General features: G+C 49.3%; 1 protein-coding gene across 2 annotated transcripts; it reads left to right on the plus strand.

Annotated features, from left to right (window-relative positions):
* The first annotated feature begins 1015 nt into the window (after window positions 1-1015).
* Window positions 1016-7039, plus strand: APOH (apolipoprotein H). Of its 2 annotated transcripts, XM_069952478.1 has the most exons (8): window positions 1016-1122; window positions 1882-2058; window positions 2867-2963; window positions 4818-4894; window positions 5478-5666; window positions 6081-6260; window positions 6337-6534; window positions 6894-7039. In XM_069952478.1, exons 1-8 carry the CDS (start codon window positions 1059-1061, stop codon window positions 6974-6976), a joined length of 1065 nt encoding a protein of 354 aa, XP_069808579.1. In that variant the 5' UTR covers window positions 1016-1058; the 3' UTR covers window positions 6977-7039. The 2 variants fall into 2 exon arrangements, with proteins under 2 accessions (XP_069808579.1, XP_069808580.1); XM_069952479.1 differs by lacking the exon at window positions 5478-5666.
* The last annotated feature ends 5073 nt before the right edge of the window (window positions 7040-12112 follow it).

Consider the following 12112-nt stretch of genomic DNA (forward strand, 5'->3'; position numbering starts at 1 on the left):
GGTATAACCACTCACTATATTACTACCTGTACAGGAAGACGTGGGAGGCCGCTACAGGTAGAATTCAGGTAATACCACTCACTAGATTACTACTTGTACAGGAGGGAGAGGGCGGCCCCTACAGGTAGAATTCAGGTACTACCACTCACTATATCACTACCTGTACAAAAGGGAGAGGGCGGCCCTTACAGGTGCAAATTAGGTACTCCCACGTTTTAGGCCACTGTACAGGAAGATGAGGGGCCAGTGCTACAGGCATTGCTTTTTGCAACCTCATTACTTAGACGCACGTATTATAACAAATTTTCAGCTTTTATCACCATATTATGATAAAACCAATATACACTGACATCTGTGGAAACAGAATTAAGTATTGTGGCATGAGAGCTAGAAATGTCTGTGTCCTGAAGGGTTAAAGTGGTCTCCATCTATAGAGGGTCAGCCCAGCACATTGCAGGAGCTGTCTCTTCTGTGGTCACATTGGGGCTCCATGAATACTGGACTGGAAAGGGTTAATGTCAGTCCACGAAGGAAACATCAATTAACAGCAGCAATTACAGGCGAAGACGAAATGTCTGTAAACATCACATTGAGAGAAACCGCAGAGACATCCTGTATACAACCCAAACAGCGAGGAGTGTAAGCTCCTGGGACCAGAGCAGCACACTCTTTATATTACTTTTATATAATATATAGTGGGCGGGGCTGTGACTACCTCTCACACATGATATACAGGCTGGTTGTCAGCAGTAATAGATGAATAGCTGTTCCTGTAGTATAAGGTATGTAGATCTCATGTCATTATATGAGTGGTGTCATCCAGGGGGCGGGGCTGTGACTACCTCTCACACATGATATAGGGGCTGGTTGTCAGTGGAGGTGATGTTCCCCTCATCCTTTCCTCTTCCTGCTGTGTTTCGTGCCCGTTGCGTCCCCAGCCTTGGGGCGACCTCTCGCTGACCGCCAGGACACTTGGTTAATGATTAAATTGATCTTTCCTATGAGGTGAATGTTCCTGTGGCTGCGGTCCAGACATTTGATTGTCAGCTCTTGGGAACATGTTGCAGCGTCTGCTCCTGGCCGCTGTGCTCTGTCTCATCGGTTTCTCCGCAGCAGGAAAAGGTGCGTCACTATTATTAACATGAGTGTACTCACTGGCGTCCACATAACCGCCCACATCTGGTATCATATAGTGACATAAGTTCCATATACATCGTTTGTGGCAAGGTGACAACAACAGGGGCAAAACATGGACGGTAACGTGACAAATCTTAATGTTTCTTGGAAAAGTCCACTACATACATGTAAAGCGGAATCCAAATATGAATTAATGTATCTAATCTTATCTCCGCTAATCTTATACTCTCTGCTGAGCTCTTGCGATACTGTCTGCTAAAACACTGTATCTAATCTTCTTAAAGAGGATCTGTCACCCCCTGACCCCCAGCTAGATCCCCTTATACTGACCTCATCTCGCCGAGTCCCGCTCCGGGAGCCGGTCTCAGGACGTAGATATCCTGGGCAGAAGCCAGCGCGCGCGATGTGGAGATAGGTCCGGAGTCCATAGAGAATGAATGGAGCCGGACCTATCTCCACAGCACGCGCCGGCTTCTGACCAGAATATCTCCGTCCCGGGACCGGCTCCGAGAGCGGGACTCGGCCAGATGAGGTCAGTATAAGGGGATCTAGCTGGGGGTCGGGAGCCTGTCACCCCGGCACGGGGGGGGGGGGGGGGGGGGGGGGTAAGAGGTCTCCTTTAAGTGTGATGCTGCTTTCTGCTGTGCTCCTATATCTAATCCTATCATGTGTGATACTGTCTGCTGAGCTGCTGTATCTAAGCCCAGTCACTGAGGATTTGGGGTGACCCTCTTGTCCCCACAGTGTGCGGCCGGCCCCGGCAGGTTGAGAACGCGGTGTTCAGACCGGGGCGGGTGGTCTATAACCCTCAGGATGTGGTCACATACTCCTGTAACCTGGGATACGTGAAGGATTCTGGGAATGATAAGGCCTTGTGTCTGATCCTGGGAAACTGGGAGCATGCTACCTTACAGTGCAAGCGTGAGTATCGACACATCCACTCATCTACATACAGGATGCCTCCCCTACTCATCTACATATTTAACCCCTCCCCAATCTACATACAGGACTCCTCCCCTCATCTACATTCAGGACTCCTCCCCTCATCTACATACAAGACTCCTCCCCTCATCTACATACAGTACTCCTCCCCTCATCTACATACAGGACGCCTCCCTTCATCTACATACAGGACTCCTTCCCTCATCTACATTCAGGACTCCTCCCCTCATCTACATACAGGAATCCTCCCCTTATCTACATACAGGACTCCTTCACTCATCTACATACAGGACTCCTTCACTCATCTACATACAGGACTCCTCCCCTCATCTACATTCAGGACTCCTTCACTCATCTACATACAGGACTCCTTCACTCATCTACATACAGGACTCCTTCACTCATCTACATACAGGACTCCTCCCCTCATCTACATTCAGGACTCCTCCCCTCATCTACATTCAGGACTCCTTTACTCATCTACATGCAAGACATCTCCCCTACTCATTTACATGCAAGACTTCTCCTCTACTTATCTACATACATGACTCCTCCCCTCATCTACATACAGGACTCCTCCCCTCATCTACATACAAGACTTCTCCCCTCATCTACATACAAGTCTCCTCCCCTCATCTAAATACATTACCCCTCCTCTCATCTAATTACAAACCTCCTCATCTACATAAAGTACTCCGCCCCTCATTTACCTACAGAGCATGCACTGAATCAGACTCCGCCCACTCATTAACATAGCCCTTTCTCTGCTCTTATTCTGCTCATTCAGGACAGCAATGCCCCAAACCAGGCGCCCTGGAAAACGGGACAGTGCGGTACACGGACATAACGTATCAGAGCATCATCTACTTCTCATGTCATGAAGGGTGAGACACACTGCGCATGCTATAGAGATCACTCGCTGCACCACTTTGTATGAACTGTGGTGTTTACTGTACAGTCCTCCCCTCCCCCCATATTAATCTCTGTGATCATAGACAGAACAACCCATGCAGTTGCACAGTCCTCTCTATCCCCTCCCTGCACTCATCTCTTTGATCATAGAGAGAACAGTATGATCATACAGTTAGAGCCACACAGTCCTCTGTATTTTCTCCCTGCACTCATCTTTATGAACATAGAGAAAACAGTGTGGTCATACAGTTACCGCTGCACAGTCTTCTCTACCCCCTCCCTGCACTCATCTCCATGATCATAGAAAGAACTGTGAGGCCATACATTTCTAGCTGCATAGTCTCCTCTATCCCCTCACTGCACTCTTCTCTATGCTTATAAGAGAACACTGTGGTCATATAGTTACAGCCGCACAGTCTTCTCTACACCCTCTCTGCACTCATCTCTATGATCATAGAGAGAGTTGTGAGGCCATACAGTTACAGCTGCTCAGTCCTCTCTATCCCCTCCCAGCACTCATCTCTATGATCATAGATATAACTGTGGGGCCATACAGTTACAGCTGCACAAGCCTCTCTATCCCCTCCCTGCACTCATCTCTATGATCATAGATATAACTGTGGGGCCATACAGTTACAGCTGCACAATCCTCTGTATCCCCTCCCTGCACTCATCTCTATGATCATAGATAGAACTGTGAGGCCATACAGTTACAGCTGCACAGTCCTTTCTATCCCCTCTCTGCACTCATCTCTATGATCATAGATATAACTGTGAGGCCATACAGTTACAGCTGCACAGTCCTCTCTATCCCCTCTCTGCACTCATCTCTATGATCATAGAGAGAGTTGTAAGGCCATACAGTTACAGCTGCTCAGTCCTCTCTATCCCCTCCCAGCACTCATCTCTATGATCATAGATATAACTGTGGGGCCATACAGTTACAGCTGCACAAGCCTCTCTATCCCCTCCCTGCACTCATCTCTATGATCATAGATATAACTGTGAGGCCATACAGTTACAGCTGCACAGTCCTCTCTATCCCCTCTCTGCACTCATCTCTATGATCATAGAGAGAGTTGTGAGGCCATACAGTTACAGCTGCACAGTCCTCTCTATTCCCTCCCTGCACTCATCTCTATGATCATAGATATAACTGTGAGGTCATACATTTACAGCTGCACAGTCCTCTCCATGCCCTCCCTGCACTCATCTCTATGATCATAGAGGTATAGAGGTATTTCTATCTAGGCTTCTTTTCTCCCATCCATAGGATACGGCTGATTGTTGGGGGTCCGGCCATTCAAATCCTCAGCAATCAGTTTGTTATCCTCTATCCTATGGTTGGGGGGTAACAAGTCCTGGTAAGAAAATCCCTTTAACCCTGTCATTGCCCTTGGCCACAGGGGGTGATTATAGACAACCAGTAGGGCAGGAACTGGGGTACCCCATACCCTTAGCCCCCGTCAGTTACAGCCCCCCCCCCCTCAACTTTTTCTGACGTCATCCCTCATGGTACGTCCTACAGGTCAGCGGTGATTTCAGCTCCTGCGGTTTGTGCGCTCGCTCTAGATTATTCTCTGGTGGTAAAATGAGATTACGGCTAATTGAGGAAGCGGCTTCTTCTGTGTACTGTGCAGCCATTACTGTCCATTACTGTAAATTATGTAAGAAGCCACAATGACCCCACCCCCACCCCACGAGGTCTCGTGATTTCCACCAACGCTCTACAAAGCTGTTGGGGAAATCAGGTAATTAAGCAAAAAGACTGTTATCTCTGATACTTTGTAACAAACCTGGTTCTAGAAACTTGCTGTTTATTCCAGTTATAGACTACGTGGCGCCAATGAGAGCCAATGTTTAGTGAGTGGAGCCTGGAGCGCCCCCTTCCCAGTCTGTGAGGGTAAGTTCAGAGAAAGAAATAGAGGGGTACATGAAGGGGCAGGGGGCTCTGTGGACTACATAAAGGGGCAGGGGGGGCTCTCTGGGGTACATTAAGTGATGGAGGGCTCTGTAGATATATTAAGGGGAGGGGGCTCTGTGGGGAACATAAAGAAGAGGGGGGCTCTGTGGGGTACATACAGGGGAGGAGGCTCTGTGAGGTAGAAGAAGATCTCTGGGGTAGATTAGGGGGAAGAAGGCTGTGTGGGGTAGATAAAGGGGGCTTTGTTGAGTACATGAAGGGGAGGTGGCCCTGTGGGATATGTGAAGGGGCAGGAGGGCTCTGTGGGGTACATGAGGGTGAGGAGGCTCTATGGGGTACATGAAGGGGAGGAGGCTCTGTGGGGTACATGATGAAGAGGGGGGCTCTGCGGGCACATGAAGGGGCAGGAGGGCTCTGTAGGATACAAGAAGGGGCAGGAGGGGTCGTTAGGGTAAATAAAGAGGTAGGGGGCTCTATGCAGTAGTCTAGGCCACACCCAGGTACGGAGGATAGGGTTAGTGACTGCCCCACAGATCACTGTGTTTTGGATTTCTCCTTGAAGCGGTGACCTGCCCGCACCCTCAGATCCCGGATTTGGGGAGGCTGGAGTTCTATAAGCCACGGGAAGGGAACCTCTCCTTCTACCAGGACGTGGTGCAATATGGTTGCCAGCTCAACTACGCCCTGATCGGGAGTGAGAACGCCACCTGCAGAGCCAATGGCACCTGGACCCCCATTCCTGAGTGCAGGGGTAAGACCCTCCACCGAGACTAAGACCCTGCGTCAGAGGTAAGGCTCTCCTCCCGGGGTAAGCACCTTCGCCAGGTTTCAGACCTTCTGCCTGGTACTCACAGAGCACGGCATGAGTAAGGTAAGACCCTACTCCTGGCTAAGGCTCCCCTGGGGTAAGACCCTCCACCAGGCTTTAGACCCTCTGCCCAGGGTAAGTCCCATCGCTTGGTTTAAGACCCTCCGCCCTGCGTAAGATCCTCTGCTGGGGTAAGACTGTCCACTCAGGGTAAGACCCTTTCCCAGCTTACCCAGGGCTTACCCAGCTTTCCCAGACTCCTATTTAATCTAAGAGGTCAGGAGATGCGCGGGGGATGGTGCTTCCCAGGAACAGATAAGATGAGATGAGATGTAATTTTTCTTTTTTTTTTTTTAGCTGTAAAATGTCAGCGCCCAACGGAAATCCCCAACGGGTACATGAGCTTTGCCCCATATCGGAAGTATGACTACAAGGAGGCGGTGACCTATGGGTGTAACCCGCCATACACGCTGGTGGGCTCCCGCACCTCCTACTGTGACAAAGATGGAGAGTGGACCCAGAAGCCGCTCTGCCAGGGTAAGAGCCGCCAACCTTTGTGTCGCCGCGCCCACCGTCTCTGCACAGCACTTACTCCTTATTCCTATGATTACAGCGCCGTGCCATGTGCCCACACCAAAGGCCAACGTCCTACACAACGGGCGCAAGACACGCGTGGACGAGATATCCCGCCAGCAGATCCAACATGGAGACGTCATCACCTACTACTGCAAGAACAAGATAGAGAAGTGCGCCTATACCGTGGAGAGCCGCTGCCATGACGGCAACTTCACTGTCCCTGCCTGCTACAAAAGTAAGTGCCCCCACATCACTCCTCATGCATGGCCACAATTATAGCCACCACCCAGCTGTCCCTGGCTCCAGCCTAGGTATACTGTCCCCTGCAGCAGTCCTGCTGTAGAATGAGAGACAATGGCTGCTCAGTAGTCCAGGAAAGCTGTATGACACCTACTGAGGCCGCCCAATCCACCACTCCTGACCAGCAGCCACACCTCTGGGAAGATGAGTGTGAGGCGATGAATAATAAATGGAGGCGGCCACTATCCCTCCCCCATCAGCGGTCACTTCTGATCAGAGCAGATATTGGTGTGGGTATAACTGTGTGGCCGCTGCCCATCTCCTGCCATGACCATGCTTCCCTCTCTCTTCCAGAACCCGGAGTCTTCTCAGTATTTACCACCGACCCTTCAGATATGGTGCCGTGTCCGGAAGCATCACAGCAGAGCGCAATATAACACAACAGCCGAGCATCACCTGCACTGAGATGTAATAATCCTATAAAAGTGCAAAGCACCTTCTCTATGTCTCTGTTATCATTATTTACATACTCCCCTCCTGATATCCTCTGTGCTGCTGGTGTGGTGTGTGTGCTCGACCGGTCACTTGGTAGATGGTACAGTGTGACGCCACTACTGTGGTGGTCGGTCGGTGGAATATAATTCAGCCCGATGGTAGTTTGTCGTGACGCCAGTGCTGACTCAGCACACAGGTATTGAGGCACACCTGCTTTTAGTTTTGAGGCCAGCTATACCCTTTCCCCTGTGATCGGTGACCTGCCGGGCTGTGATGGGTCCCTTGGGCGCTTATCATGGTGGTCCGGAGTGGAGTTGTGACCCACCCGGAAAGGGAAGATGACCCAAGGACGGTGTAACTGCTGTGTAGGTGCTTCAGTAATAACCAATTAGTCCCATTAGAATAAATAAACTCTTCTTTACTGAAGGAATGTTTGGGCATACAAGTTGACAATAGATCTTTGACTTGACTGGACAAATCTGTGCTAAGAGCTTAAGAGGTAGGACAGCAGTGCTGACTTGGTTGCATGCTGAAAGGTGGAGTGAGTTCAGAGTTGAGAAGAGAAATACGTTTTGAGAGTTCAGAGTCGTGAAGAGGAGTTTGCCTTGAGAGCCCCAACCCAATTCAGTACTGTGCTCTGCCGGAACTTTTAGAAGAAGAAGAAGTAGAATAATTAAGAGTACTTGTGCCCGTGTTTTGACCTTTGTCATGATACCACCTATTGCCCTGCAGTGTCAGGTGACCTGTCCTAACAAGGTGACACAAGCCCCAGTCTTTGTTACCTGAGTTGAGTAAGGTAGCCAAGATTACCAGGTTACACCTGCACTGTGAGATAGAGTACGTAGGCTTATAGCAACTTTGCTCTATCTGGATCAGTTCCTCTAGCTTTAGGATACTGTCCTGTTCCTTTAGAGACGTTCAACGGCGTGGGTTGGGGTTATCTCTGACTTGTCCTCTCTGTTGTAGTTTAGTACTGCATAGTTGAGATAAGTGTTGCTTTAAAGAAAAGAGTCTCTGTGTTTCCCATGTAGGTACACTACAGCTGTTCTGTCCCGAAAGGGGGACCTGGCAGAGCCAGGCTCCTGGCTAAACTCTGCAGGAGACTCTGGTCTGTGTGTCTTGCCTCTACAAGAACCAGAGAAGAACTGACTAGTGGGGGTGTACACTTCCTCTCCCCATGTGACAACTTCCTACAGGGTGTGTAACAACTCCTGTGAGTGGTGGAGAAGAGCAAGTGCAATGAGAAAGAAGAATAGAGATAGGTGAAGAAGAAGAATAGCTCTCATTGGGACACAGATCACAAACAAACAATAACCCCTTTTTAGCACAAAGAAAAAAGGATAAAAGCAGTGGCTTCCCTGGCGTAGTCCATCTGGACCAGGAGTCCGATGTCTGGATCACTGGGTTTCCTCAATGTCACTGACTCCACGCACTGGTGAAAAGAAGTTCTTTATTTGCATTCAGCTTCGCGTTTCGAGGAGGCCACCCTCCTCTTCATCAGGCATCAGGTGGCCTCTTCGAAACTTCTTTTCACCAGAGCGTGGAGTCAGTGTCCGGTAACATTGAGGAAACCCAGTGATCCAGACATCAGACTCCTGGTCCAGACGGATTGCGCCAGGGAAGCCGCTGCTTTTATTCTTTTTTCTTTGTGCTAATCTTGCTGACGGAACTCGTGGCTGAGTTACCAGAAGGTGGCGGGCTGCAATCCCACTGCAATTTCAAGCTCTGTCGTGCCTAAATCACTACCACATCAGGTGAGCGTGCATACTGTGTTCTTGTGTTTGTGGCTCCCTCAGAGTTAATTTTCCTGCACATGCAGCGCTTATTGCTTTTTCCTTTCACATATCCGAAACAATAACCCCTTGCTCACTACAGCTGTGCAATATATACGTCTACATATTGCGGGGAATAGCTCTGGTCGATCCTAGGTAGCAGTGCAGTAAGCAGGGACACAGACAGGGTAACGTCCTATTTAAGTGTTTTTATTTCACACTTAGCATCAAAACACAAAGCAAACCTTAACAAAGGCTTAAACACAAATAAACCCTGCTCGGCTGAGCACTTACTAGTACATAACCGATCCCTGACTATACGTGGGACCAGCTATCCAGCCCACGGGTACAAATAACAAAGTATGGTGTGGCCCATGCAATACCCTCAGTATTCCAGCAGACAGTTCTCCAGGTATGGCCACTCTCAGCACTGCAGTGAGCTTCTTTTTAAGGCCCCGATGACCCCCAGCTGTGGGCTATGGAAGCCCAGGACCGAAGCCCGTGTGGAGTGAGCGTCCCACTGCCAACCTCACTCACTCCAGAAAAAGCAGGTCCCAGTACGTATTTTTACAATCTGTCTATGTTAGCTATGGCCAACACAGACAACCAGGCTATTAATCCGGCTTTACCTGTGTCTGGGTTAACCCCTTGGTTACCAGAGACACACCCAGGGCTCACCAGACACAGTTTAACCACTTCAGTGGCAGATATCTGTGCTCCCAAACCATGCCTCTCTTACAATATACATACTAGCGACATCTAGTGGCAAAACTTAGGCATAATTTCATTACCACTTTGGCTTTTAAGTGCAGGCTTTTGCAAGGGGTGTACAGACTAGCAACACCTGTGATGGGACCCCACACTGGGACCCTGCTCCTTTCCTTACGTAACTCTAAGCCTGTGACCTCCCCTATAAGATCAGTACACTCCTCTCCTGACATCCTCTGTGCTGCTGAGGACCCTGCTTCTTCCTCGATGTAACTCCCATCCTGTGACCTCCCGCAGGAACAGCACACTACTCTCCTGACATCCTCTATGCTGCTGGACCCTGCTACTTCCTCTGTGTAAAGCTATTCCTCATCTTTCTCTATTCTCCAGACTCCCTTATCCCTCACCCTTCTGTTTTCTGCTTCCTCTATCCCTTACCCGATATAAGATGAGCACACTACTGTCCTGATATCCTTGGTACTGCTGAGACCCTGCTACTTCCTCTATGTAACGCTATCCCTCATCCTCCTCTACCAAGCCACCTCAATCCTCAACCTTCTGTTTTCTGCTTCCTCTATCCTTCACCCTCCTCTATCCTGCTGTCTCTATCCTTACCCTCCTGTATCTTGCCCCCCTACCCCTACCATCCTCTATCCTCACCCTCCTGTAGTCTTCCCCCTCTATCCTCACCCTCCTGTATCTTGCCCCCATCCCTTACCATCCTCTATCCTGTCCCTATATCCTCACCCTCCTGTAGTCTGCCCCCTCTATCCTCACTCTTCTCTATCCTGCCCCCCCATCCCTTCCTCCTCTATCCCTCACTCTCCTGTATTCTGCCCCCTCTATTCCTCACCCTCCTGTAGTCTGCCCCCTCTATCCCTCACCCTCCTGTAGTCTGCCCCCTCTATCCTCACTCTTCTCTATCCTGCCCCCCCATCCCTCCCTCTTCTATCCCTCACTCTCCTGTATTCTGCCCCCTCTATCCCTCACCCTCCTGTAGTCTGACCCCTCTATCCTCACTCTTCTCTATCCTGCCCCCCCATCCCTTCCTCCTCTATCCCTCACTCTCCTGTATTCTGCCCCCTCTATCCCTCACCCTCCTGTAGTCTGCCCCCTCTATCCTCACTCTTCTCTATCCTGCCCCCCCATCCCTTACCATCCTCTATCCTGTCCCTATATCCTCACCCTCCTGTAGTCTGCCCCCTCTATCCTCACTCTTCTCTATCCTGCCCCCCATCCCTTCCTCCTCTATCCCTCACTCTCCTGTATTCTGCCCCCTCTATCCCTCACCCTCCTGTAGTCTGCCCCCTCTATCCTCACTCTTCTCTATCCTGCCCCCCCCATCTCTCCCTCCTCTATCCCTCACTCTCCTGTATTCTGCCTCCTCTATCCTTCACCCTCCTGTATTCTGCCCCCTCTATCCCTCACCCTCCTGTATTCTGCCCCCTCTATCCTTCACCCCCCTGTATGTGGTAACCCAGGGGTACAAGATGTTGCAGTACAGCTGCGGAATTTATCACAGGCTCGGAGTGATATATGCCTCCTCGTTCCCAGCATACGCCCATTAAAGGTTTAGGTGTAGTCTCTGGTGTTGTGTTACAGTGCAATAGAGGAAACACAAAGTCCAGAGTACTTAACCAGGTGACCAGATTTACTTACACTTTATCTTAAAGCGACAGTACAGTGCGTTTTGGTAACAAGTTCACAAGTAACAAGTTTTTTTCTAATGAAAGTTTCTAGGCAGTATTGGATTTTAGATATGGAATAGTTGGATAGCAAAGTCTCTTAAATAGTGGCTACCGGGGGGCAGTGTAAGTTGTACGAAAGATACCCATACTGACAGCTTTGAGTATACCACCTCTTGCAGAAAGAGATCATAGATCTTTGAAGAAACTCTCTAGAACAACAGTGTGCTATCTTCAGAAGCAACTGGAAAAATAGACTCAACCCTTATGGCTATCCTAGCTAGCACTTACAGACCAAAACTGGTCTGTTTTCCTATTGGTGGGAAACAGTGTGAGGTACCTAAAAAGCTGATTGGTCAGAAGCTTCTAGAAGCAGCCTCTGATGGGCTGAGTGAGTGAGAAGTGGCTAGTAATCATTCCTCCTGCACTAACAAATACACATAACAGCAAAACAATCAACCCCCATTATCTTCAATGTGCTGGGATCAATAGAGAGAATTACCAGTGGCGGCATCTTGTGATCAAACAGTGGTACTACAAGAGAGAACCTGGCGATATCACTGGTGATATCACTGTATATATACTATATATATATATATATATATATATATATATATATATATATATATACACTGTATATATGCCGACTGGACTTAAAGAGAGCAGTGGCACATAAGCTCCAGGACACTACATCTATCCCTCCTATCTTCTCTATCATTCACCCCCTCATCCTATCTTCTCTCTCACCCTCCTCTATCCTGTACCCCCCCCCCCTCCTATCTTCTCTATCCCTCACCCCCCATCTTACCTTCTCTATGTCTCACCCTCCTCTATTTTTTGTGTAAATCTATTTTATTAAAGTTTTCAGAGCAAGAAACAAGAAACAGTTCAGGGACAAGCATCCCATGACATG

The sequence above is a fragment of the Dendropsophus ebraccatus genome, chromosome 14 (assembly GCF_027789765.1).
Source record: "Dendropsophus ebraccatus isolate aDenEbr1 chromosome 14, aDenEbr1.pat, whole genome shotgun sequence".
Taxonomy (NCBI): domain Eukaryota; kingdom Metazoa; phylum Chordata; class Amphibia; order Anura; family Hylidae; genus Dendropsophus; species Dendropsophus ebraccatus.